The 23,797-nt window shown below is 50.4% G+C and overlaps 3 protein-coding genes across 6 annotated transcripts; 1 reads left to right on the forward strand and 2 right to left on the reverse strand.

Annotated features, from left to right (window-relative positions):
* Positions 1 to 1,337: 1,337 nt before the first annotated feature.
* Tubb (tubulin beta class I) lies at positions 1,338 to 4,839 on the forward strand. Its single transcript, XM_052744136.1, has 4 exons — positions 1,338 to 1,584; positions 2,913 to 3,021; positions 3,365 to 3,475; positions 3,607 to 4,839. Exons 1-4 carry the CDS (start codon positions 1,528 to 1,530, stop codon positions 4,662 to 4,664), a joined length of 1,335 nt encoding a protein of 444 aa, XP_052600096.1. The 5' UTR covers positions 1,338 to 1,527; the 3' UTR covers positions 4,665 to 4,839.
* A 1,674-nt stretch (positions 4,840 to 6,513) lies between these two features.
* On the reverse strand, positions 6,514 to 17,449 carry Flot1 (flotillin 1). 4 transcript variants are annotated; one of them, XM_052744137.1, is made up of 13 exons: positions 17,277 to 17,449; positions 16,934 to 16,990; positions 16,593 to 16,668; positions 16,422 to 16,512; positions 16,115 to 16,258; positions 15,877 to 15,996; positions 15,132 to 15,227; positions 14,796 to 14,948; positions 9,369 to 9,550; positions 9,227 to 9,272; positions 8,680 to 8,817; positions 8,349 to 8,513; positions 6,514 to 6,868 (listed from the first exon to the last, which is right to left on the reverse strand). In XM_052744137.1, the coding sequence occupies exons 2-13, from the start codon at positions 16,974 to 16,976 to the stop codon at positions 6,836 to 6,838; spliced, it is 1,287 nt and encodes a 428-aa protein (XP_052600097.1). In that variant the 5' UTR covers positions 16,977 to 16,990; positions 17,277 to 17,449; the 3' UTR covers positions 6,514 to 6,835. The 4 variants fall into 4 exon arrangements, with proteins under 4 accessions (XP_052600097.1, XP_052600100.1, XP_052600098.1 ...); XM_052744140.1 differs by lacking the exon at positions 17,277 to 17,449 and having other exon boundaries at positions 16,589 to 16,668; positions 16,934 to 16,954; XM_052744138.1 differs by lacking the exons at positions 16,422 to 16,512; positions 16,593 to 16,668; positions 16,934 to 16,990.
* A 397-nt stretch (positions 17,450 to 17,846) lies between these two features.
* Ier3 (immediate early response 3) lies at positions 17,847 to 19,375 on the reverse strand. Its single transcript, XM_052743825.1, is given in 3 exon segments — positions 17,847 to 18,566; positions 18,568 to 18,744; positions 18,855 to 19,375. Coding segments are annotated over 3 exon segments (483 nt in total). The 5' UTR covers positions 19,065 to 19,375; the 3' UTR covers positions 17,847 to 18,470.
* Positions 19,376 to 23,797: the final 4,422 nt, after the last annotated feature.

Consider the following 23,797-nt stretch of genomic DNA (forward strand, 5'->3'; position numbering starts at 1 on the left):
CGGAACAGAAAATGCTCTTAATTGCTGATCCATCTCTCCAGCCCCATGGATGTTTTGTTTCCAAGACAGGCTCTCATTTTGTAGCCCAGGTTAGCTAGCCTTCAACGTACAAGAATCCTTCTCCCTAGTGTTTGGGAGGTTGGGCACAAGCTAATTTTTCCTGTTTATTTATTTTGAGACTGGGTCTAAAGCTGTACCTCCAGCTGGGCAGGAACTCTCTTAAGTAGCCCAGGTTGACCTTGAATTTCCTGAGATCCTTCTGCCTTAGAATGCTGGTATTAACGGTGTGAACCCCCATACTCTGACTCTAATTAATCATTTTGTATCATTTTACACTTTTTAGGGTACTTAGTTTCTATGGAATGAAACCCTGGGAAGAAGCTTAACGGCTCTGACGAGGCCATTCAACTCCCCTCTCCCCTCTTCCACAGTTCCAGGACTCTTAACACAGTTTCACCTCATGAATAAAATCAACTGCCACAGCCTCATCTAGTGAATAAAATCAACCAACTGAAAGAAGACCTCTTGGCTTGATCCGAGTGTCTGAGAGAGGCATTAGAAGACGCTGACATTCTTTTAGGCATCCCATTTCACAGTCTGTATTGACAAGATGACCAGGATGTCTTCTGTGTCGTCCTAAAGGCCCCCCCACTCCCACCCCCCGCCCCGTCCCGTCCTCCTACGGCCCCCGAAGAGATTACAGCTTCACTCTTTATGAACGTCTGTCCCATGCAACATTTCTAGTCCGAAAAGTCCTTGCAATTTTGTTTCTCTTTCGAAACATCCTTGGGACAACTCCCTTAGAAACAGGAGGGGATGCGAGGGAGTGGTGCTTACTGAAGTTCCTGTCTTGGGACCACAAAGAACTAGATAGTATGTATCAGGGCCACATTTCTCGGACTTTCCGCTGAGCTATGCAGTCTGCCCTCACCAGAGCTACTGAGGCGAGCAGCTTGCAGGGCGTGCCTATCCCACCTCCCAGTTCAGGGAACCTCAGACCTCCCAATTGCTATATTTCCCAAAACTTCTTAGCACAAAAACCTCCCTCAGGAATAAAGGATAGGAATCTCATGAGAAGTCATTTTCCATTAAAAAATAAATACAATCACACCCATACGCAAGATACCCACTAAACCTCCCACAGTACCCACCCATGCCTAACTTCATTTTGCAGCGTGGACAATAGAGAACTACAACTCCCAAAAAGGATTGCGCTCGCCGCTGGCTCATAGACCAATGGTCGCCTGGCACGTGATCGACTGGTCTAATCAGCGCCAGGCTGGAGAGGCTTTGTCTGCGACCAGGGGCTCCCGCCTATCTCCCGCCCCCGGCCGCGCGAACGCGCGCCCCGCCCTGCGCGCCTTCCCTCCTGCGCTCGCCGGCCTCTTCTGCCTCTTAGAACCTTCCTGCGGTCGTGCTCGCATCTCGCTGCTGCAGCCTCCGGGGCCACGTTCCATCCCTTCAGCCTGAGACCAGCCCAGAAAGAAAAAAAATTATCTTTTCTTGCTCGGTACCTACCTTGAAGCCATGAGGGAAATCGTGCACATCCAGGCTGGACAGTGTGGCAACCAGATCGGTGCTAAGGTAAGAATTTTAGAATTTTAGCTGAAATAGGTGAGGATGAAAATCCAGGTTAGTCATGAGGACTGTTACCGGGTTTTTGCATTCTCCATCCGTCAGCTTTGGGCCCTCAAAGTTTAGCACGTATAAATATAACCCATATTTGTAGCTAGCATTCTGATACTGAGAAATGGAGAAATATTTTTCTTGGCACATTTTCGGAAAACCATTAAAAAGACTTGGATTTAGGGGACAGAGAGTCTGAGGAACTGTTAAGTGCCTCTTTCAACTGGGGTTTTCTAACGGTTCGAGAACTGGAGAGGAGAGATGCGGAAACGAGCGGAGACAAAGCCGAAGCGAGGTTTTCCCCTTGCGGCACCCCTACCCCCACCCCGCCTGGAGGGCCTTAGTGGAGCAGGACTGGAGGGGGAAGGGGAGAGGTTGGGCGGGCAGCTGCACAGGTCCGTACGACGTGCTCCGGGTGCGCATTACCTCTCAACAAAGGCTTGGAGACCCTTGAGCACTCGCCATCCCCAGGCTTGTTTCAGCTTTTAGGTAGATAATGATTCTGTGGAGGGGGCTACTTTTACTTTTCATTACCTTTAAATCTCAGGGTGTGAACTGATGGGAAAGTGAGAGGTTTGCGCGTCTATAAGAGGTCCTTCGGGACTAAGTGTGTGTGAGAGAGACTATTTAGGAGAGGGAAGCTAGCAAAGGAATAAAAATCTCAGGCCATGGTTTTTTTTTTTTTTTTTTTTTTTTTGCGCGCAATTACAATGTAGCGGGGGAGGGGTGGGGAGGAGGAAGTGCGGCCGCTAAATTGTAGCCGAAGGGTGGGACCCTTCGGAGGCGGGGCTAGCGCCCCTGCCGCGCAGGGACAATGCAGCCCTAGCCCGCGGGGGCGCACTGGCCCCGCCCCTCGTGCCAGGCCCCGCCCACGCTGCTCCCGCCTTTGTGGGCTGCTGGAAGAGCGGCCCGCCACCGCAGTCACGTGGAACGCGCGTAAGGGGTGGGCGACTGCAGTGGCCGCACCTTTCTCCCCCAACCCTCTTTTGTGCTGGCCTGGAGGGGCGGTGCCCATCTTGAAGCGCTTGGCTGGGTGCTGAGCCAAGTGGGCGGGTGGCAGTCCAGTCCGCCCATATGGGTGCTTGCAAACCCCATCCCCTTGAACTGTGCCCATCGCTTATCCTAGCCACAAAGGTGGTGACCTTATTGGAGGTTCGGCGGGCAGATAACGGAACTGCAGTATCTACACCTCAGCTTCGTTTGAGCATGTCTAGAATTGAAATGCCGGCGGATAGCCATCCCTTAGGACTTGGGCTATTGAGGGCTCATTGCTCTTCCCTATGCAGTTCTGGGAGGTGATAAGCGATGAACACGGCATCGACCCTACCGGTACCTACCACGGAGACAGCGACCTGCAGCTGGACCGAATCTCTGTGTACTACAATGAAGCCACAGGTGAGGGCAGAAATCCCGATTCTTTTTCCCTGTTAACAATTCTCCAATCGAGGCAGGGTCTTATGCATCACTGGCTGGCCGGAACCTACAAAGGTCCACCTCCCGATTGCTGGATTTAAAGGCGGCATCACCACGCCCTGTTTTCCCACATTAAGTACCTGTTAACCCCTTTGCATGAATCTCATCCTTTCCCTTTAGACACCCACCGTAAGGGGCCAAAGATTAGCTGTACTGCCGCCAGGTGGCAGCGCCTGGAATGACAAGTTTAGTGGTTTGGGCATTTCCCACCTCAAATTTGATCTTCATTGCAGAGGGCTCTCAAACATCTGCTTGATCCCTGTAGGTGGCAAGTACGTCCCCCGAGCTATCTTGGTGGATCTAGAACCCGGGACCATGGACTCCGTTCGATCAGGTCCTTTTGGCCAGATCTTCAGACCAGACAACTTTGTTTTTGGTGAGTTACATGAAATGAATTCCCATGTTCCCAAGGGGATTTTTTCAAAAGTTGAAAGATTAGTAATAATAATGTCTCTCCTGTATCTTAGTGACTAAGCTTTCTAATTTTTTTTTCTGACCACATGACAGGTCAGTCTGGAGCAGGCAACAACTGGGCTAAGGGTCACTACACAGAGGGAGCCGAGCTGGTTGACTCTGTCCTGGATGTGGTTCGGAAGGAGGCGGAGAGCTGTGACTGCCTGCAAGGCTTTCAGCTGACCCACTCGCTGGGGGGAGGTACCGGTTCTGGCATGGGCACCCTGCTCATCAGCAAGATCCGAGAAGAGTATCCTGACCGCATCATGAACACCTTCAGTGTGGTACCCTCGCCCAAAGTGTCTGACACCGTGGTCGAGCCCTACAACGCCACCCTCTCTGTCCATCAGCTGGTTGAGAACACTGATGAGACCTACTGTATCGACAACGAGGCCCTCTATGACATCTGCTTCCGCACCCTCAAGCTCACCACGCCGACCTATGGAGACCTGAACCACCTCGTCTCAGCCACCATGAGCGGGGTGACCACCTGCCTCCGCTTCCCAGGCCAGCTCAACGCCGACCTCCGAAAGCTGGCTGTCAACATGGTGCCCTTCCCACGTCTCCACTTCTTCATGCCTGGCTTTGCTCCACTCACCAGCCGTGGAAGCCAGCAGTATCGGGCCCTCACTGTGCCTGAACTCACCCAGCAGGTCTTCGATGCCAAGAATATGATGGCTGCTTGTGACCCCCGCCACGGCCGATACCTCACTGTCGCAGCTGTCTTCCGTGGGCGGATGTCCATGAAGGAGGTAGATGAGCAGATGCTCAATGTGCAGAATAAGAATAGCAGCTACTTTGTGGAATGGATCCCCAACAATGTCAAGACGGCTGTCTGTGACATCCCACCACGTGGCCTCAAGATGGCAGTCACCTTCATTGGAAACAGCACAGCCATCCAGGAGCTCTTCAAGCGCATCTCAGAGCAGTTCACAGCCATGTTCCGCCGGAAGGCCTTCCTCCACTGGTACACAGGTGAGGGCATGGACGAGATGGAGTTCACCGAAGCCGAGAGCAACATGAATGACCTCGTCTCCGAGTATCAGCAGTACCAGGATGCCACTGCAGAGGAGGAAGAGGATTTCGGGGAGGAGGCAGAAGAAGAGGCCTAAGGCAGAGCCCTGCGTCACCTCAGGCTGCTTAGCTCCCTCAGCTTTCTTCAGCTACCCGTTTTTCTCCTTCAGAGTTTTCTTTCTGCTGCCTCTGTCCTGTTCTTGTTTTTTCACTGGGGGAGGGTGAACAGTGCCTGGCACACAGTAGGCGCTCAATAAATATTTGTTTGTGGAATGTCTCCTTTCTCTTTCCACTCTGACAAACCTAGATTTCTGCCATTCTGAGTGTTGCCCTGTATTTCCTTCTGGTACCCATTTCTCATAACTGTCAATATTTTTCTAATACATTCTCCAGGAACCTGAGTTCTGCTCCAGATCCTGATCCAGCCCATTACTAAAAACCCAGATAGTGGCCACCATCCTAAAGCTAAGTAGTGGATCAGAGAAGGGGAAGGGTGGTATCCGGTAGAGGTCACTAGGAAGAGGAGGGGTGGGATTTTCCAATCACGGCCATTTACATAGGGGAATCCACTGAGGCTTTTTCAATCAACAGGTTTCCCCCTCTGCTTCATCTCTCAGCCTCAGGAGAGGTATTAACAGTATTATCTCCATTTATAGCCTCCCAGCTGTCCTGAGCCAGATCTGCCATTGGAGGTGACCTCCCTGTATTCCTCCTTTCTCTGAGAGGTGGGAGTGAGGCCGGAGCAGAGCCTTGGTCTCTGAGTGTCCAGAAACTGCCCAGTCCACTTAACCTCCAAACTTGGGAGGGTGTGCTGCCACCTGGGTGTCTGGGACCTTCCCCAGAGGGAAGGTGACATCTTTACTTCTGCCATTTTCTTCCTGGTTTGGTCCTACCCTACCCTTCTATTTTGTGTTGAACTTGGCTGCTTTTTTTCATATTGAAAAGATGACATTGCCCCAAGAGCCAAAAATAAATGGGAATTGGAAAAAAGGTGTGAGGCGTGCTCATTCAGGGTTAGGTAAAGCTGCTGGTGGAGGCGTGGGGCCCATGAGGATGTCAGAACACTTAATCCCTTTGTCTTAATTCTGGTAAGAAAACTCCCATCCTGTCAGTCCCGGCCATGTCTTCACGTTGGCTCTTTTTGCGTTTGATTGAACGTGACCCTAGGCACTGGGCAAATGCTCTACCCTGAGCTTTGTCCCTAGCTTATTAAGTGTTCCTTAATTTGCCCAGGCTGCCCCAACTAGGTGACTGATTCTACCTCTGCCTTTCCAATCCCTGAAACTACATGTGGCACACCCAGCAGTTTTTTCTTTTGGTGCCGGGGACCACTCTCCAGGGGTGGGGGTTGGGGGCGGGGAGACAGTTAAAACTGGTTAGACATACCTCTAATGCTAGCATTCAGTGGAGACTTGTGGAGTTCAGAGCTGCTTGGGCCATATTAGTTAATACCCGTGAATTGGCCCTCATGCGTCATTTTCAACCTTCCAGTCCATCCCAGGTACCTCTGGGGCTATTAACTTGGTCACACACACTGAGGGTTTCTCTGTAACCTTGGCTGTTCTGTAGACCAGGCTGGCCTCCCTGGTGCTGGGATTAAAGGCTATGCTGCTGCAGCCACCATCACCACCTGGTTTAAATGACTCCTTTACCTCGGGCTTTTTGAGACCAGGCTGGTGGAGTTACCGTTTGTCTCCACTTGTTAAAGCTACTGGCTGGAGCTGCCACACATGCTAGTTGAGTTAGACATAATGGATTTGGATTTAATGTGTAAAGCAGGGTGTTTGAGGGTTACATACAAATGCGACACCAGACTGTTATCTGATGTACCTAAACCGTGCCAACTTGACTCCAGGAGTCCAGTGTCCCCACAGCCCACTTCTAGGGGAAGAAATTGAGTCGGGTTCCTGGAACTTGTGATTCTTCTGCTTCCAGCATGCTGCAAACTAGTGTCGGCACTTGGTTTATTTAACAAGAAGGGCCATCTTTTGGTCTTGGGGAAGAAAGTGTAGGTAACAGGTTCACACAGTCTAGTTTAATCAGGAAGTTAAATAGTTGGGATGGGCTTAAGTGGGATCATCAAAACCTGGTGTAGGGCAATGGCAACGGGCTGAGAAGGGAGCAAACCCCTCCAAGGCACAGCACAGACTATTTGGCAAGGAGATATGGTGCATCCTTCTGTCAGGAGGCATGCCCAGGGAGGCCAGGAGAGGTGCATGCAATGAAACGGCTTGAGCCACAGGTCCAGGTACTGCTGAGAGCTGAGGGCTCATGCTGTCCTCAAAGGCTTGTTGTGATTCACCTAGAGAAAAAAAGTGATGATGTGGAACTAGGCACCTGCTCTCCAGCAGCCACTTGGAAGGATGGGTTCAGGAGGGCATTGAAAGGCCAACAATCTTCTTGCTGGGTGAGTGGCACATACACAGGAGGAAGAGGCAGGTGGATCTCCGAGTTCCAGGCATCAGTGTAGTCATGGAGATCTGTCACTGACGAGGTCAGAGGGACCAGAGCTTTGCTTGCATAATTTTCCTTAGCACAAAACCTAGCTCAGGCTTCAGAGAGGGTCCAACAAACCCAGCTTGATGAAGATTGTTTTTTTGTTTTTTAAGACAAGGTTTCTGTGTGCCAAGTGCTGGGATTAAAAGTGTGCGCCACCACCGCCCGGCCAATGAAGATTGTTTTTATAGGCATGGTGCTGTATTTTTAAGACAGGGTCTTGGCGGGCAGTGGTGGTGCATGCTTAAATCCAAGCACTCGGGAGGCAGAGGTGGGTGGATCCCTGTGAGTTCGAGGTCAGTCTGGTCTACAGAGTGGCTTCCAGAACAGCCAGGGCTACACAGAGAAACAACACCGTCCCCCAAACAAAGTCTTGCTACGTGGCCCCAGATGGCCTCAAACTCATAGCTCAGCCTGCTTCTGCTCCCTGTGTGCTGAGATTAAAGGTTTATACCACTACACCCAGCTACACATCTCTATGGCACACACAACACTGCCCTAAGCACTCTGTAAACAGTCTCCCCCACACCCCAGCAAGGTGGCTGTGATTTATACATCATTCTAACCTTTGCCATAACCCACAGGGGGATAAATTCAAGGAAAGCAAAGATATGCCATGAGGGGGCTGGAGAGATGGCTCAGAGGTTAAGAGCACTGGCTGTTCTTCCAGAGGTCCTGAGTTCAATTCCCAGCAACCACATGGTGGCTCACAACCATCAATAATGAGATCTGGTGCCCTCTTCTGGCTTGCAGGCATACACGCAGGCAGAACATTGTATACATAATAAATAAATAAATGTTTAAAAAAAAAAAAAAAAAAAAAAAAAAAAAAAAAAAAAAAAGATATGCCATGAAATGAATTATCGCAGCTAGTCGTTTGCTCTCCTGTGGTGCTCAGGCACACAGGCTATAAAGACTAACTAGCCTGGCTGACGCTCTGCTTCCAAGCCATGAGAAGCTACGTTATTTAACATGTTGGAGGTCATTCTTTTGTATGTGTACTTGTGTGTGAAAGGCAAAAGATATCTTTGGCTGTTGTTCCTCAAGCACCATTCTGTTTTCAGGTCTCTCACTGGCCTAGAACTTGCCAAGCAAGGACCTGACGTGGGTTCTGGGAATCAAATTTGGGTCCTTTAGCAGGGTGACTTGGGCACCAAGTCACTGTCTGTGACTTCCTGGGCTCCTGGATGCCCATCAAGCACTATATCACATGACACAGGTACACACACACACACACACACACACACACACACACACACACACACACACACGGCATTCACCATCACCTGGGAGATGCTGATGCCCGTGAGTTTCTCCACACTCTCTGGCAGGCGGCTTAGAATGTCCAGTACTTCCCCAGTCACTTTGGCTGCCCCCATGGTTCCACTTCCGCTAGACACCAGTGTGATCTTATTGGCTGAGGTCAGGGGACCACTGATCTCTTCGGCCACCTGGTAAGTAGAGAGAGCTCTGATCATGCCACCCATCAAATTCACCCTATGACTGATCATAATTCCTCACTTTGGTCACTGGCTTTTAGTTGGCACCCCTAACTTATGGCCCCCCAGTCACCCACTTCACCTCACCCCTCTCCCACAGTCCCACCCACCCCCAGACCTGTGGCAGTTTCTCTAGCAGCATGTCCAGCTGGGCGGCCTCCTGGTACATCTGGAAGGCTTCTGCCTTCTTAGCCATTTGCTCAGCCTCCGCACGAGCGCGGGCCTCTATGGCAAAGGCCTCAGCTTCCCCACGCATCTGTAGAGGGTACAAGGCATTTGAGACCAATGGCATTCACTAAGAATACGAAATTCTGAGGCCAAAGTGTAAAGTGCTTGCTGGCAAGGCCAACAACCTAAGTTAAACCCCCAGGGCTCACATGTGTGGAAGAAGAGATCTGATCTCCACACTGGCAAGATAGTACATTATCCCATCCTGCCCCCCACATCAAAAAACAAAACAAAAACAAAAAACCCCAGCTGGGTACAGTTGTGCATACACGCCTTTAATCCCAGAACTTGGGAGGCAGAGGAGGGCGGATCTCTGTTGAGCTTGAACCTAGCCTATTTTTCACACAGTGAGTTCCAGGGTGACAAAGTCAAAAAAGAGTAAGAAAATCTGACCCAAGCCCTTCCCTGGGCTAAGCAGGAGCCATGCCACAACTCACCCTCACAGACTCAGCTTCGGCCTCGGCCTGCATGATTAGCTGGGCCCTGGGGACGGAAGGGAAGTGGGTGGGTTCGTGGCCAGGCGCCTTGCCTGCCTGTGAGTGTCAAGGGGCCAGGAGGGGCGCAGGAAGGGGGAGTTACTTCTCTGCTTCCGCTAGGCGCTCCAGCCTGTAGCGCTCAGCCTCCGCAGGTTTGCGCACGCGGGCCTCCAGCTCTTTTTCGCGCCGGGCGATCTCCTGCTCCTGCACCGCCACCTGCTGGGCGCGCTCCACTACCTGCACCTGCACCCGCTGCTCCTCGATCTGCTGCTTGGTCTTGGCCACCTAGGGAGCAAGGGGCACTCTAGTCAGGGCTGGGGAGCAGACTGCGCACCCCACCCCCGAGCCAGAGAGAAAAGCCAGCATTAGGGTGTGGAAGAGGCCCATGAAGTTGCTTCCTGGTCTACCCAGCCTACAGGGTAGTGGGATCCTTTTCAAGTACAGAATGACTCCTCAGAGCAGGTAAAGGCTTCAGCATCAGAATGGGTAGTGACCAGGTACCTGCCTTCCCTTGGGTCTTCCACTTGCGTAACTCTCTAGAGTACCTTCCACCTCCACAGTCCTGTTCACATCTCTCCACTTCCCTTTGCAGCCATCCTTAGGGTTGGCCGCCATCAACTCCAGCCCGGACAGCTCAATAGTCAGTACTGCCTTTTCCACCCTCCCAGCGGACTTTTTTTTCTTTTTGTTTTTATCTTTTGCATACGAAACAAGTTCAAAAGAAAAAGTAGGTATGGAAAAAGTGGCTTCCTCCCACCTCTTGCCTCAAACCACTTGGTTCCCTTCCTAGAAGCAACTACTATAACCAGCTTCCAGATTGTGTGTGCATGCTCAGATTTCTCTTTTTTCCATTGTTGTTGTTGTTATTATTATTATTTTGGTTTTTCAAGACAGAGTTTCTCTGTGTGGCCCTGGCTATCCCGGAACTCTAGCTGTAGACCAGGCTAGCCTTGAAATCAGAGATCCCAGTGCTGGAATTAAAGGCACGTGCCACCACCAATCTCTAAAGACTTTTTTTTTTTTTTTAATGTATATGGGTATTTCGTCTGTAAGTCCATCTGCACACGAGAAGAGGGTGTTGGATCTCATGGGACTACATTTACAGATGGTTGTATGCTACCATTCAGGTCCTGGGAATTGAACCCAGGACCTTTGAGAGCAGCAGTACTCTTAACCACTGAGCCATCTTTCCAGACTTTTTTTTAAAGGTAGGATGTTGTCACTCTGTATTCTAGGCTACCTTAAAAGTACATAGTCCAGGGCTGGAGAGATGGCTCAGAGGTTAAGAGCACTGGCTGTTCTTCCAAAGGTTCTGAGTTCAATTCCCAGCAACCACATGGTGGCTCACAGCCATCTATAATGAGATCTGGTGCCCTCTTCTGGACTGCAGGCATATATGCAGGCAGAACATTGTATACATAATAAATAAATAAATCCTTAAAAAAAAAAAAAAAAAAAAAAAAAAAAGTACATAGTCCAAACTGGCCTCAAACTTAGTGTGATATTGGACTAGCAAAATGACTTAGGAGCCGGGCGGTGGTGGCGCACACCTTTAATCCCAGCACTTTGGAGGCAGAGGCAGGTGGATGTCTGTGAGTTCGAGGCCAGCCTGGTCTACAGAGCTAGTCCAGGGCAGACTCCAAAGCTACAGAGAAACCCTGTCTCGAAAAACCACAAAAAAAAAAAAAAAAAAAAAAAAAAAAAAAAGGCTTACGGCACAAAGGCATTTGTCTTCAAGTCTGACTACCGAGTTTGATCCTGGGGGCCCACAGGGTTGGAGACAGCTGGCTCTTGCAGGCTGTCTCCGACCTGAACACACGTGTGTGTGTGTGTGTGTGTGTGTGTGTGTGTGTGTGTGTGTGTGTGTAGGTGTAGATAGGTCAGCAATTAAAAGCATTGCCTGCTCTTGCAAAGGACTTGTGTTCATCACCTAGCACCTGCCTGGCATCTGAAACTCCAGTTCCAGGGCATGTGATGCCCTCTTCTGGCCTCCACAGATACCAAGCACCAACACATGAACACAGTACACATACAAACAAGTACGCAAAACACTCATCACATAAAATAAAAATAAAAGCCGGGCGGTGGTGGCGCACACCTTTAATCCCAGCACTTGGGAGGCAGAGGCAGGCGGATCTCTGTGAGTTCGAGGCCAGCCTGGGCTACCAAGTGAGTTCCAGGAAAGGCACAAAGCTACACAGAGAAACCCTGTCTCGAAAAACCAAAAAAAAAAAATAAAATAAAATAAAAAAATAAAAATAAAAAAAAAATAAAAATAAAAAAATCTTTTTTTTTTAAGGGGGGGGGGGCGTGGGTGGGCGTTGTTTGAGACAGAGTTTCTCTGTGTAGCTTTGGGCCTTTCCTGGATCTCGCTCTGTAGACCAGGCTGGCCTCGAACTCACAGAGATCCATCTGCCTCTGCCTCCCAAGTGCTGGGTTTAAAGGTGTGCTCAGTTACCACAGGACTGTAGTGAACACCTTTAACCCCAGCTGTTGTGGAATAGAATATTTAAGTTGCAGAATAATTGTTTAACTATGTAAAGATATGTTGCTGTTTCACCTTGCCTGCCTAAGGCACCTGTTTGGTGTAATAAAAAGCTGAAAATAGCTAGGCAGAGGAGGGATAGGCGGGGCTGGCGGGCAGAGAGAAAAGGTGAGCCAGCCAGCCAAACACAGAGGAAGTGGGACAGTATGCAGATGAGGTAAACAAGCCTAATGGCAGCACATAGATGAATAGAAATGGGTTAAATTAAGAATAAAAAAGCAGGGTGGTAGTGGCGCACACCTTTAATCCCAGCACTTGGGAGGCAGAGGCAGGTGGATCTCTGTGAGTTCGAGGCCAGCCTGGTCTACAGAGCGAGATCCAGGAAAGGCCCAAAGCTACACAGAGAAACCTTGTCTCCAAAAACCAAATTAAAAAAAAAATAAATAAAAAGAATAAAAAAGCTAGCTAGAAACAAGCCTAAGCTAAGGCTGAGCATTTGTAATTAATAACAAGTCTCAGTGTCATGATTTGGGGGCTGGCAGTCCAAGAAAGCCAGCGACCCCCAGCATTTGGAGACAGAGGCAAGAGGAGCTCTGTGAGTTCAAGGAGCAACCTAGTCTACACCCTTTATCAGCCAATCAATATTTAATTTTGCTTAAGAGTTTTTGTTTAATAGATACCTTCTAGGCAGGTGGGCGGAGCACGCCTTTAATCCCAGCACTCGGGAGACAGAGGTAGGTGGACATCTGAGTTCAAGGCCACTCTGGTCTACACAGTGAGTTCCAGGACAGCCAGGACTACACAGAGAAACCCTGTCTTGAAAAACCAAAAGATACCTTCTAAGCTAGGCCTGGTGGTACACGCCTGTAATCCCAGCAGTAAAGAGGCTGAAACAGGGGGCTGGAGAGATGGCTGCTCATCCAGAGGTCCTGAGTTCAATTCCAAGCAACCACATGGTGGCCCACAACAATCTATAGTAGGATCTGATGCCCTCTTCTGGCATAAACTGGTAGATGCCGATAGAGCACTCATCTACATAAAATAAATAAATAAATCTTAGAAAGAAAGAAAGAAAGAGAGAGGAAGGAAGGAAGGAAGGAAGGAAGGAAGGAAGAGGCTGAAACAGGAGGATTACTACAAGTCTGAGGCCAAAGTGGGCTACAGTGTGAGACCCTTTCTCAAACAAACAAGCAGGACATGGTGGTGCACAACTTTAATCCTAGTCCTCAGAGGACAGAGGACAGTGACTTTGAGGCCAGCCAGTGGTCTATATAGTCAGTTCCAGACCAGACAGACAGGGGTACATAGTGAGACCCTGTCTCAAAGAATGAAACAAAACAAAAACAACAAACAAAAAATAAAGTTACCTTATATAAAACACACAGAGCTAATGCATTCCAGTGGAACAGAAGCCAACTGTATTTTAATTCCTGTCTGAACAAAGGTAACCTAACAATACACACATTCTCCATAAAGCATATCACAGTCTTGTGCTAAGGGACTCCACATAGCACTTTAGTACTATTTGAGTGCCATTTTATTGTGAACATGTGAGTCTGTGTGTGTGTGTTATACCCTCAGCCCCAAGAGTCATTTTAAAAGCAAAATCAATAAGAAAAAGCACAAAAATGCAGAAATGGTGTTGCTGATACGTGGTGAAATTGTTTGCAGCCTAAGAGCTGAAACAAGGCAGCATTTCCTTATTTGATCTCATCTGGAGACTACATCAGGCAACCAGAATTTCTCAGCATTCTGTGCCTGCCCATGTTTCACACAAATGCTGTCAGCATTGACCTAGGGCTCACCCACTAATCCCAGTGAGCAGGCAGATTCGCAAATGTGCAACCATGAAGACAGGGACCAGCTACACCTTCTTGTAATAGAAAGGGTCACTTCCCATCACTCAAGGTCCACATCTGTTTCCTTCCTCACCCTTTCCTTTGATCACCAAAGTCTTGGGGTACCCTGTGCAAGCGAGAAAAAGCTTCTCTCTTCTGAATAGGTGCAGACTCACACCCAGAACAGAGCTTGGCGAGTGGAGGAGCACTGGGTGCTCTGCACTCTGGTTCCTACCTGCAGCCAGGTGCCCTTACAAACAGGCACATGTAGTAGAATTTGCTCTGCCCATGGCCTTGGGCTATAGGGCCCGAAGGAGACGGTGCTTCCTGCCTTTATACATGGCCTCTTATAAGGGAAGGGAGAAGGGTCACATGCCCCTTCTCCCTGCTCCTGCCTGTGAGGTGGATTTACTCCCAGTCAGGTCAGAGGACGACTTCAGCTGTCTACTCCGTTCTGTATTCTTGAGTATATTTCCTCAATTTATATCTTAATAAATTCTGTTACCCATTTAATAGACTCATGTGGATTGATCGTAATAGGCACAGCCTAGCCCAAACATGACTGACCCTCTTGATCAATCGAATTCATGGCCTTTCTCTCTCTTTTCTTGTTTGTTTGTTGCTTGAGACAGGGTTTCTCTGTGTAACAGCCCTGGCTGTTTGGGAACTCACAACTCACTCTGTAGACCAGGCTGGCCTCAAACTCAGAGATCCACCTGCCTCTGCCTCCCAAGTGCCAAGATTAAAACAGTGCGTGCCACCACACCCTGGCTCTTTCTTTCTTTTCTGAGAGGTTTTCAGCTGAATGCTCCAGTCCATATGTACGTGCAGATGCCCATACATGTATAGGTGTGTTTGTGGAGGCCAGAGGACAAGGTACAGTATCATTCCTCTTCAGACACCATCTACCTTATATTCTGAGACAAAGTCCCTCACTGGCCTGAGGTTCAGTGATTGCGCTAGCCCGGCTGACCAGTGACTCCCCAAAGATCCACCTGTCTCTGCCTCCCCAGTATGGGGATCACATGTGTGTGCCACTCAGAGCATGTATCAACTGAGCTAGCTCTCCAGTCTCTACTTGAGACTTTTATGTCTTTTATCCTATGGGGGAGATGGGTCAAAATGGATGGAAGTCTCTAATACAGAGAAGAGGGACAAGAGAAGGGTCGCAGAGCAGCCTGGCCACGCCCAGTGTGGCCGCACTTACCTGCAGCTGATAGGCCAGGTCAGCCTGTGCTCGGCGGGTGTTGACCTCGATGTCGTAGGTAGCCTTCTTCAGCTCATAGTCTCTCTGTGCCTTGGCCATCTCTATTTCACTAAGGCACTGCGCAGACACCTTCTCCTGCTTGGCCTTCGCCTCCTAGGTCAGATTAGTGAGGAAGGCCAGAGGGTAAGGACCTGTCCTCCACCAGATATCTCCACTGTCACACCCTGAGGAGCCGGCTTGCCCAAACACACTCAGCTGGACCCTCCGACCCCCTGTGCCCTTGTCCACTGGGTGTCTAGCAAGCCGGTGGTGACCAAGCATCCCCATCTCCCTCACCCGTATCCCGGCATCTCTTTTGGCCTCGGCTTCCCCAATCCGAGCATCTTTCTGGACTTGTGCTGTGCGAGCCTTTCCCAAAGAGTGCAAGTAGTCCTGCGGGAGAGTGAAAAGAGTCTCAGGGGGCGTCGAGAGATGGGATCAGGCTATTTGTTTGCTTTGTGGTGCAGGGGTTGAACCAGAGCCCCCAGCACACAAGGCTAGGTCGGTGCTTTACACTAAGCTGGTTCTTTGTTTTCCCAGATAGGGGTCCCTCTGCTTTGTATCCCTGGCTGTCTTGGAACTCGCCTTGTAGACTGGGCTGGCCTCCAACACACAGAGATCCACCTGCCTCTGTCTCCCATGTAAGTGCAGGATTAAAGGCCTACACCACCACTGCAGGCTGTTTTTTTTTTTTTGTTGTTTTTTTAAAGATTTATTTATTATGTATACAGCATGTATGACTGCAGACCAGAAGAGGGCACCAGATCTCATTACAGATGGTTGTGAGCCACCATGTGGTTGCTGGGAATTGAACTCAGAACCTCTGGAAGAGCAATCAGTGCTCTTATCCTCTGAGGCATCTCTCCAGCCCAGGCTGTTTGTTTTTGAGACAGGATCTCAATCGGTAGCCCAGGCTGGTCTGGAACTCCCTATGTAACCTAGATGACCTATGGATCCATCCTGCTTTAGTCCCCCCATCCTACCTCCAGTGCTGGGATTACAGGCTCCAGCCACCAAGCCTGCCTCAACCGCACATTTTTACCTGGTCATCATGAATGTCCTTCAAGGTGTAGCTAACCACGCTGATACCCATGTTGACCAGGTCTGAGGAGGCCACTTTGAAAACTTGCTCTGAGAATTTCTGTCTGTCCTTATAGATCTCCTAGAGAGAATAGTGATAAGAGGGAGGTTAGACTCATCATCTGTCACAGACAAGCTGGTCCTCAGGTGCCACTCATCCTGCCATCCTACCCAGATCTTTTCTTGTCCCCCAGTCCCACCTCCACAGTCATGTGGGCCATGATAGCCCTCTGGTGGCCCTCCAGCGTCTCCAGGGCAATGTGGGCAATCTCCGCCTCTGTCTTCCCCAGGAACATCTGGCAGGCGGCTGCCAACATCTCTTTGTTCTGGCCCTGGATCTTCACCTGGAGCCGTAGTAGAGAGAGGAGGAAGAGCTAGGTGCCTTGGGGGCGGCTGGAGAAGGCGAGACCAGTAGAAAGGCAGAGTCCAGAAGGCCATGGTCAGAGGTGCTCAATGGCCAGGGAAAGGTGGGAGCGGGCTTTGGGAGGAAGGCTCTGAAAGCCTCACCTGGGCAATGCCCGTGACTGAGATGGGGACCCCATGGCGGGTATAAACCTTTTCACTCTTGACATTGAGGGTCAGTGTGTTGAGAGAGATCCTAGGGGGAAGAGGAGCAGACAGTAAGGGAAAGAGCAGAGAGGAAAGTGGGTTTCCTCCTGGGGTTCTGTGGCCACCTACCTCTGGATTTGTTGGATGCAGGGCAGGACAAAAACTCGGCCTCCAGCCACCATGACTGGGGGGCTCCTGCAGAACCCTGTAAGGTGAGGGCATAATGTGGCCATGGCAGAGCCAAAAAGACTATAGGGTGGAGGGTGGAGCACACTGACACAGAGAATCCGGGAGTTGAGGGAGCGCATTCTGGGCCTTGGAAAATAGAGGCTGGGGAATCACAGGTGGTTTTTGGCCACCGTGGGCAGAAGGTTGGGGCTGGTAAGCTGGTGAGGAGACGAGGGGGCAGAGGTCAGGCTTAAAGGGGCTTGAGGGGTGGAGTGGGTGTCACTGGCCGGGACGAGACTTACCGGAGACCACCATGGCCTCATTTGGGCCACAAGTGAAAAACATGGTTGAGGCTGCAGCTGGAGGGGGATGGAGAGAAAGCCTTTGCGGAGGGGAAGGGGCCTGTGGCACCTCCTCCCATGCCCGTCAGGAGCACACTCTGCCCCTGCCACCGCCCAGTCCCTTAGCGCCCCTGTGGCAGTGCTACTATCCCTGGCGACTTCTCCCTCTGCGCCCGCCGACTCTCACGGTCCTCCTCTCCCGCGCCCCCAGCCCCTCCATCTCCCGTGCCCAGGGGGTCTGCAGACGGTTCCGCTTCTTTCCGGCTCCTCGGCCGCCCGTGGCTCCGCCCCCCTCCCCACTCACCTTCGGGTAGGACGCGGGGTAGCGACCCTGCCGGGGTCTTGGGAAGCGCGGAGACGCGCAGAGCCCTGGGGTGAGGCAGGGGCAGCCCGGACACCCGGCTAACGGGAAGCTGCGCTTGCGCCCCCCACCCGGCCGCACCCTGTTGCTGCAGCGGACGCGACCCCGCCCCCGCCCGGGCCCTAGGCCCGCCCCTTTCCCGGCAGGCCCCGCTCGGGTCCGCAGCACTCCGGCTCTCGGCCCCCCAGGGAGCTGCCAGGCCCTCGCTCCGCCCCGAGCCCTGGCCCCGCCCCCGCCCCCGCCGAGGCCCCGCCCTCCCGGTCCCGCCGTTGGGTGCCCGCCGTCCGCCGTGAGTAAGCAGATTGCCACACTACGGGCTAACTGGGGAAACCCGCAGACCCAGCAACGTATGACAGCATCCGGTGACCGGATGTAGGTCTGCAACTCCAAGAAAAAGAGTTCGGGACCCAAGAAGAGGTGCACACCGGGGACCTAGTCATATCCTCCCTCCACGCCTTTTTTTTTTTTTTTTTTTTTTGGCCGCTTGAAAAGATACGCTTTGAGAACTCATGATAACAATAACCGGCAATCAAGTTTATTCGTGTTCATAGAACATACTAGGCGACCCGCACCAGCCGCCCTGACAATCCATGGGCCCAAGACTCCCGCAGCCGCCCCTGAGAAGCAAGCAGGAGGTCGAAGACCACAGACCGGATTCCCAAGGGTCTGCCCAAAGCCTTACAACAGACTACGGAGCTGAGGTGCTGGAAGACGGACTGTTACCCTAAACTTAGGACCTACCACCAAGTCTTATCCCCAGGCTGCAAGTCCTCCCCCCCACCACTCTGTCTCACCGACCCTATAAATCGTTAATAAATAATCCAGATATCTGTTACAGCAAGGGGGGCCTATCTCGCACCCCTGCATAAGTTAGAATAAATATTACATACACCCCTCCTTCACCCAGGAGGATATACATAAATACATAAATATTAATTAGGACACTGAGAAGGCTTCCGTCCTCCTCCAGTGGGCCTAGCCAGGACCCTCGGTGCCTCGGGCTCGCACCAGCATCTTGGCCGTAGTGTTCTGAGTTCGCATTGCCTTATAAGTCCCAGTTTGGGATACGCTCTGGCGCACCAGATACGCCGGTGCCTCTTGTTTATTTTTTTCCGGACTGAGTGTGACCCGTCGCATTTAGAAGGCCGCCGGGTGTTGCTGAAGAAAAGCTTTGAGGTCCAGAGCGTAGTCCGAGGACTCGGAGGTCAGATTCAAGGGCTCGAGGACCGGGGGCCGCAGTAATGGGCGCAGAGATGGGTTCGGGTGAAGCGGTGCTGGTAGCATCCTCCGGAGCCAGGGTCTGCGACACACCTTCTTCAGCCATCAAGATCTGGCAGAAGATGATGGTGAGCAGGAGAAAGAGGACCCTCTTGGCCATGTTGGGTTCCTCGGTTGGCAGCTGGCGCCGGACCTGGGAAGAGATGGAAGAGGGAAAAGTCAGCTCAAGGTCCCTGCGTCTCGTTGTTCCCTGTAGGTGCCAGAGCGACCCGACCTCCTGCTGCCCACTCGGGAGACACTCACCACTCGAGGGTAGAGCACCCTCCGGCTGCGTTTGCGGTGCCCGCGGGAAGTGTTCAGACGTGCGGCAGACGCTACCGCCGGCTCCGGGAGAGGGTCGAAGGTGAAAATCTCGGGACCCGAGCCTCGCCGGAGTTCCGAGCTGGTGGAGGGAGCGGGAGCCGGGGCCCGCAGGCCAGTCATGGTGTGGAGATGGTTGCGCGAGTGGCACATGGTTTCAGCGCGGTGCAGAGAGGGAGTCAGAGTGCAGATCCCTAGCGAGGCGGCGCTAGTTATACGGTCAAGAAGGGGCCGGGCCCACGGAACTCCGCCCTTCGCAGCTGGGCAGCAGTTGGCTGCGAAGGGCTGGAAATTCCGAGGAGGAAGCAAAATGCAGGCGGAGTCTTGGCTGCCTACTCCCTAGGTGGCCCACGGCACGTTTTGTCTGGGAGCAGTGAATGCGGGTGGGTGTAATCGCTGGGGGTAAGCACATGTCCGGGCATGAGGTAGCTAGAGGGGGCTCCCAGACAAGGATGGTTCAGCCACCATCCTTGGAGACGCCCAGCAAGATCAAGGGACCACAGAAAACACATTCACATACTTGAAAGTATGCGTAGGAAACACACATGGGGGGGGGGGAAGCGGGAGGGGGGAGTCATTACACAAACTTCCAAGAAGACTAAGAACACTATAAAACCCACAGACTCAGCACACGTGAAAACGCATACACACATCACATGTATGTCACATACGCACACCCCAGCGAAGCTGTGCAAAGAGGGATACAGCAGGAACAAGAAGTCAGCAGCCCCTCTTGGATGGGTCACATAATAAGACGCAAAATGAAGAACTTTTCTAAAATTATGAGACATTGGGCCAAGTGTTGCATGCAGCACCATTCAGAACCCACAGAATTTCTCGGCTGCTTTGGAGACCTTTCTCCCTGGACGCAGAAGTCAACATTTTTGAGCACCTGTAACAACCCGAGTAAAAGCATTGTGGAAGCCACCCAGCACAATATGAAACTGCCACCCTCTTCCCTGCTGCTGGCCAAGTTGAGGCAGGTGGATATCTTGAACCCAGGAGTTTGGGACCAGTCTAGGGAACAGCAAGGTCCAGTTTCAAAACAAACAAGCAAAAAATCAAAGAAGGGTTTGGACAGATGGCTCAGTTGTTAAGGGCACTTGCTGCTTTTGCAGAGGACTTGGGATCAGTTCCCAAAACTGAAATGGCAGCTCACAATCAGTCCCAGGGGATCTGATGCCCTTTTCTGCTCTCTGTAGGCACCAGGCATGCATGTGGTGCACATACATATATACAGACAAAATACTCAAGTAATAAAATAAAAGAGAAATATGTCTTAAAACAAACAAACAAACAAACAAAAACAGGTGATATGGCTCAGGGGATAAAGGTGTTTGTTGCTAAGTCTGATGACCCAAATTTGATCCCTGGAATCCACATGGTAGAAGAGAACTGATTCTTAGAAAGTCACCTCTGACTTCCACATGTGGTCGACGTATGCCCACACATACACACATCTATGGTGATATTTTATTTGTATTAAAATATTATTTGTATGTTAATAAATAAAGTTGCCCGGGGGTCAGAGCTATTAGCAAGCCATAGGAAAGCAGGGCAGTGGTAGCGTACGCTTGTAATTCCAGCACTTGGTAGGCAGAGCTGGGTAAGTCTCTGTGTGTTCAGGGATATAGCCATTATTGGATACACATGCTTTTAATCTTAATACCAATCATGGAAAACCTGGAGGCCTATACAGACAGGCTGTGAGGAGGCGGTCATGTGGTTGGGTTTACAACCAATGAGGAGGCAGGACAGGAACTCTATATAAAGACTTTAACACAGGGGTAGCTCTGGTTCGGAGAGGTAGGACCACCGCAGGAGGAAGGGTAAGGTTTTAGCTCTTAGCTCTGACCTCTTGGCTTTCTTCTTTGCATTGGTTCTGTGTTTATTATTTAATAAGAAGGTTGGATACATCTACACACATCCGAATAAATAACCAAATTATATACAAATATATATATATATACTGTTGAAAGCTCTGAGGTTAGTTTTGCAGGGAGAAAGCAAGCCAGATAGAGCTGTCACTTTGGTCTGGAAGATTTTATCCCCTGGGTTTACGAGGGGACCCTGACTAGAAAGAACTCTTCTGAAGGTCCTAAGAAGACTGAGGGCACCCTGAGGCGCTAGTGTTCACATCTGACTAATCGGTCAGGAAGGCTTCAGTCAAGAGTGACATTTGAGATGACCCATTAGGTGGGATATGACACATTCAGATGTGAAGGGTGACTGAAAAGAGAGGAAGGAATCAGCAGAGACTTTTCCAAGCTGGAAAAGTACAGGATTCCTTTGGAGGAATCACAAGGAAAGCCATCTCTCAGTAAGTTTCCTGGGAAGTGCTAATGGCAGCAAGGAGCTAGGCAGAGAGAAGCGCTCACCAGGCAGGCCCCAGATGATGAAGCACAGTCCAGGATAAGAGCGGTTTAAACTGGGAACTGAATGGGATGAGGACTATGCCCTCAAGGGTGAGAATATGAGGGGCCATGAGCCACTAGAGGGCTCAGGTAGAAGGTAACTGCAACCTAAAATAATGCCGGAAGAGACATTCCTAGCATGAGATCACCAGATCTGGGTAATAAGTTGGATATCACCGGAGGAAGGACACTTAGGGGCCTTAAAACAGAACTGGCTCCGGGGGTCTGAGGTGTACCTGGCTCACCTGGCTCAGAACTTTATCTCATTTTGAGCCTGAGGAGTATGTGTGACTCCTATCATTCGGTCAGAAGCTGTGGTGCACAAGGATCGTCCTTCATAGAACCCAGCACAATACCTCGCAGGCAGTACTTGCTCAATAATCCTTTAAAAAATGTATATGCCTGAATGTAAGTATGTGCACCCCACACATGCAAGAGCCAAAGGAGCCAGAAGAGGGCGCTAGAACCCCTGGATCTGGAGTTATGGATGGTTACAAACTGCCTGTTACGGGTGCTAGGAACCGAACTACGGTCTTCTGCAAGATCAGCAAGCCTTCCTACCTGCTGAGTCTTCTCTCTAGCCCCCCAATAACCTCACTAAGTGAAGATGAAAATACAGAACTATAAATGCACACATAATATTCTCAGACTGGCTAGGGCCTCCAAGCTTCTGGAATATGAATACGTTCCTTTGAACTTCCCAGAGAAACAGTGTCTTAGGAAAAGCTGGGGAGCTGGGGAGGTGGCTCAGAGGCTAAGTGAGTTTCTGCTCTTGCTGAAGACCTACCTGGCTTTGACCATTATCCACATGGTGATTCAAAACCATCCATAACTCCAGTTCCAGGGGCTCTAGTAGTGTCTTCTGATCTCCTCTGAAACCAGACATGCACCTGGGTGCACAGACATGCACGAAGGCAAAACACTCACACATAAAATAAAATGAATAAATTTAATTAAAAAATTTTTTGAAGCGGGGCGGGTGGTGGCGCACGCCTTTAATCCCAGCACTTGGGAGGCAGAACCAGGTGGATCTCTGTGAGTTTGAGGCCATTTTTGTTTTGTTTTGTTTTGTTTTTGTTTTTAAAGGAAAGCCTGGGACCCTTTTTTTTTTTTTTTTAAGAAAAAAAAACAAAAATTGGGAACTGAAAATAGGGTCTCTAGTATTCGAGGCTAGTGCTCTACCACTGAGCTATATGAAACCTGGAAGTTTTATTTTTATTTTTCTATAAAGCAACTGAGCAAACAATTTATTTTATGTGCATTGGAATGAAGGTATCAGGTCCCCTGGAACTGGAGTTACAGACAGTTGTGAACTGCCATGTGGGTGCTGGGAATTGAACCTGGGTCCTCTGGAAGACCAACAATCAGTGCTCTTATCCACTGAGCCATCTCTCCAGCCCCTGGAAGTTTTATTTATTATTATTATTATTATTATTATTATTATTATTATTATTATTTGATTTTTCAAGACAGGATTTCTCTGTGTAGTCTTGGCTGTCCTGGAACTTGCTCTGTAGACCAGGCTGGTCTCGAACTCACAGTCGTCTGCCTCTGTCTCTCGAGTGCTGAGAGCCATATACCACCATTACCTCTGGCTCAACATTTTAAAAATTATTATTACATTTATTTGGGAGGGGATGAAGGTCAGAGGACAACTTTTGGGAGCCAGTTCTTCCCTTCCGCCATGTGGGCTCATGGGAATGAACTCAGGTCATCAGACTTGGCAGCAATCACCTTTTCCTACTGAGCCATCTTGTCAGCCTTAGAACAGCTTTTAGACACCAAACAGGAAACACAGATGGCCATTTTTTTTCAACCAAGGATGCTTAGGAAAGCAAATAAGCCTCACATTTGTGCTAGAAATAGACGTTTCACTGCTGTGTACATGAGTGTTTCCTGGGCTTATGATCCCCATCTAAACACAGGAGACGACTTCCACATTACATACACCCCTTCCTGTAGGCACAAACATATCCGTTTTCTCATATCTGCCTTGCCTATCTGCCAGCATGCCCATGTTTGCACCTGAGCTGAGACTACCTGCTCACACTCTCCTCCCAAGGTCACTCACTCGTACAGGAGGCCATGCTGAGGTGGAAGGACACTGTCTGGTGGGAGAGGGGAGGAGGCCCCCAAGGTTAGGAATGCACAACTTGTTTGTGATGGAAAATTTCCTCCGGGCTTCAGTCAGGGAGGGAAAATAAAAGAGACCTCAGGTTCAGGTTTCAACACTGACTTCTGCATCTGGAATCCTGGCTCCAGCTGGGCCTAGTTAGCCTTACTGTCCTCCCCTACAGGGACCTTTCTTGGGGCCATACCAGAATGAGACAAAGAGATGACCCAGAGAAGTCAGCTTGTTGCCATTCTTTCTCACCGGGTCTCATCCCGTTGTCTCTGGAGACTCTGGGCTCTGCCACTCAGGAAGCTAGGGAAAGATGGAGAGTGAATCACTAAACCAAAGAGGGGGGTGTG

This window comes from Peromyscus californicus, unplaced genomic scaffold (genome assembly GCF_007827085.1).
Source record: "Peromyscus californicus insignis strain IS unplaced genomic scaffold, ASM782708v3 Scaffold_19__1_contigs__length_69161282, whole genome shotgun sequence".
Taxonomy (NCBI): domain Eukaryota; kingdom Metazoa; phylum Chordata; class Mammalia; order Rodentia; family Cricetidae; genus Peromyscus; species Peromyscus californicus.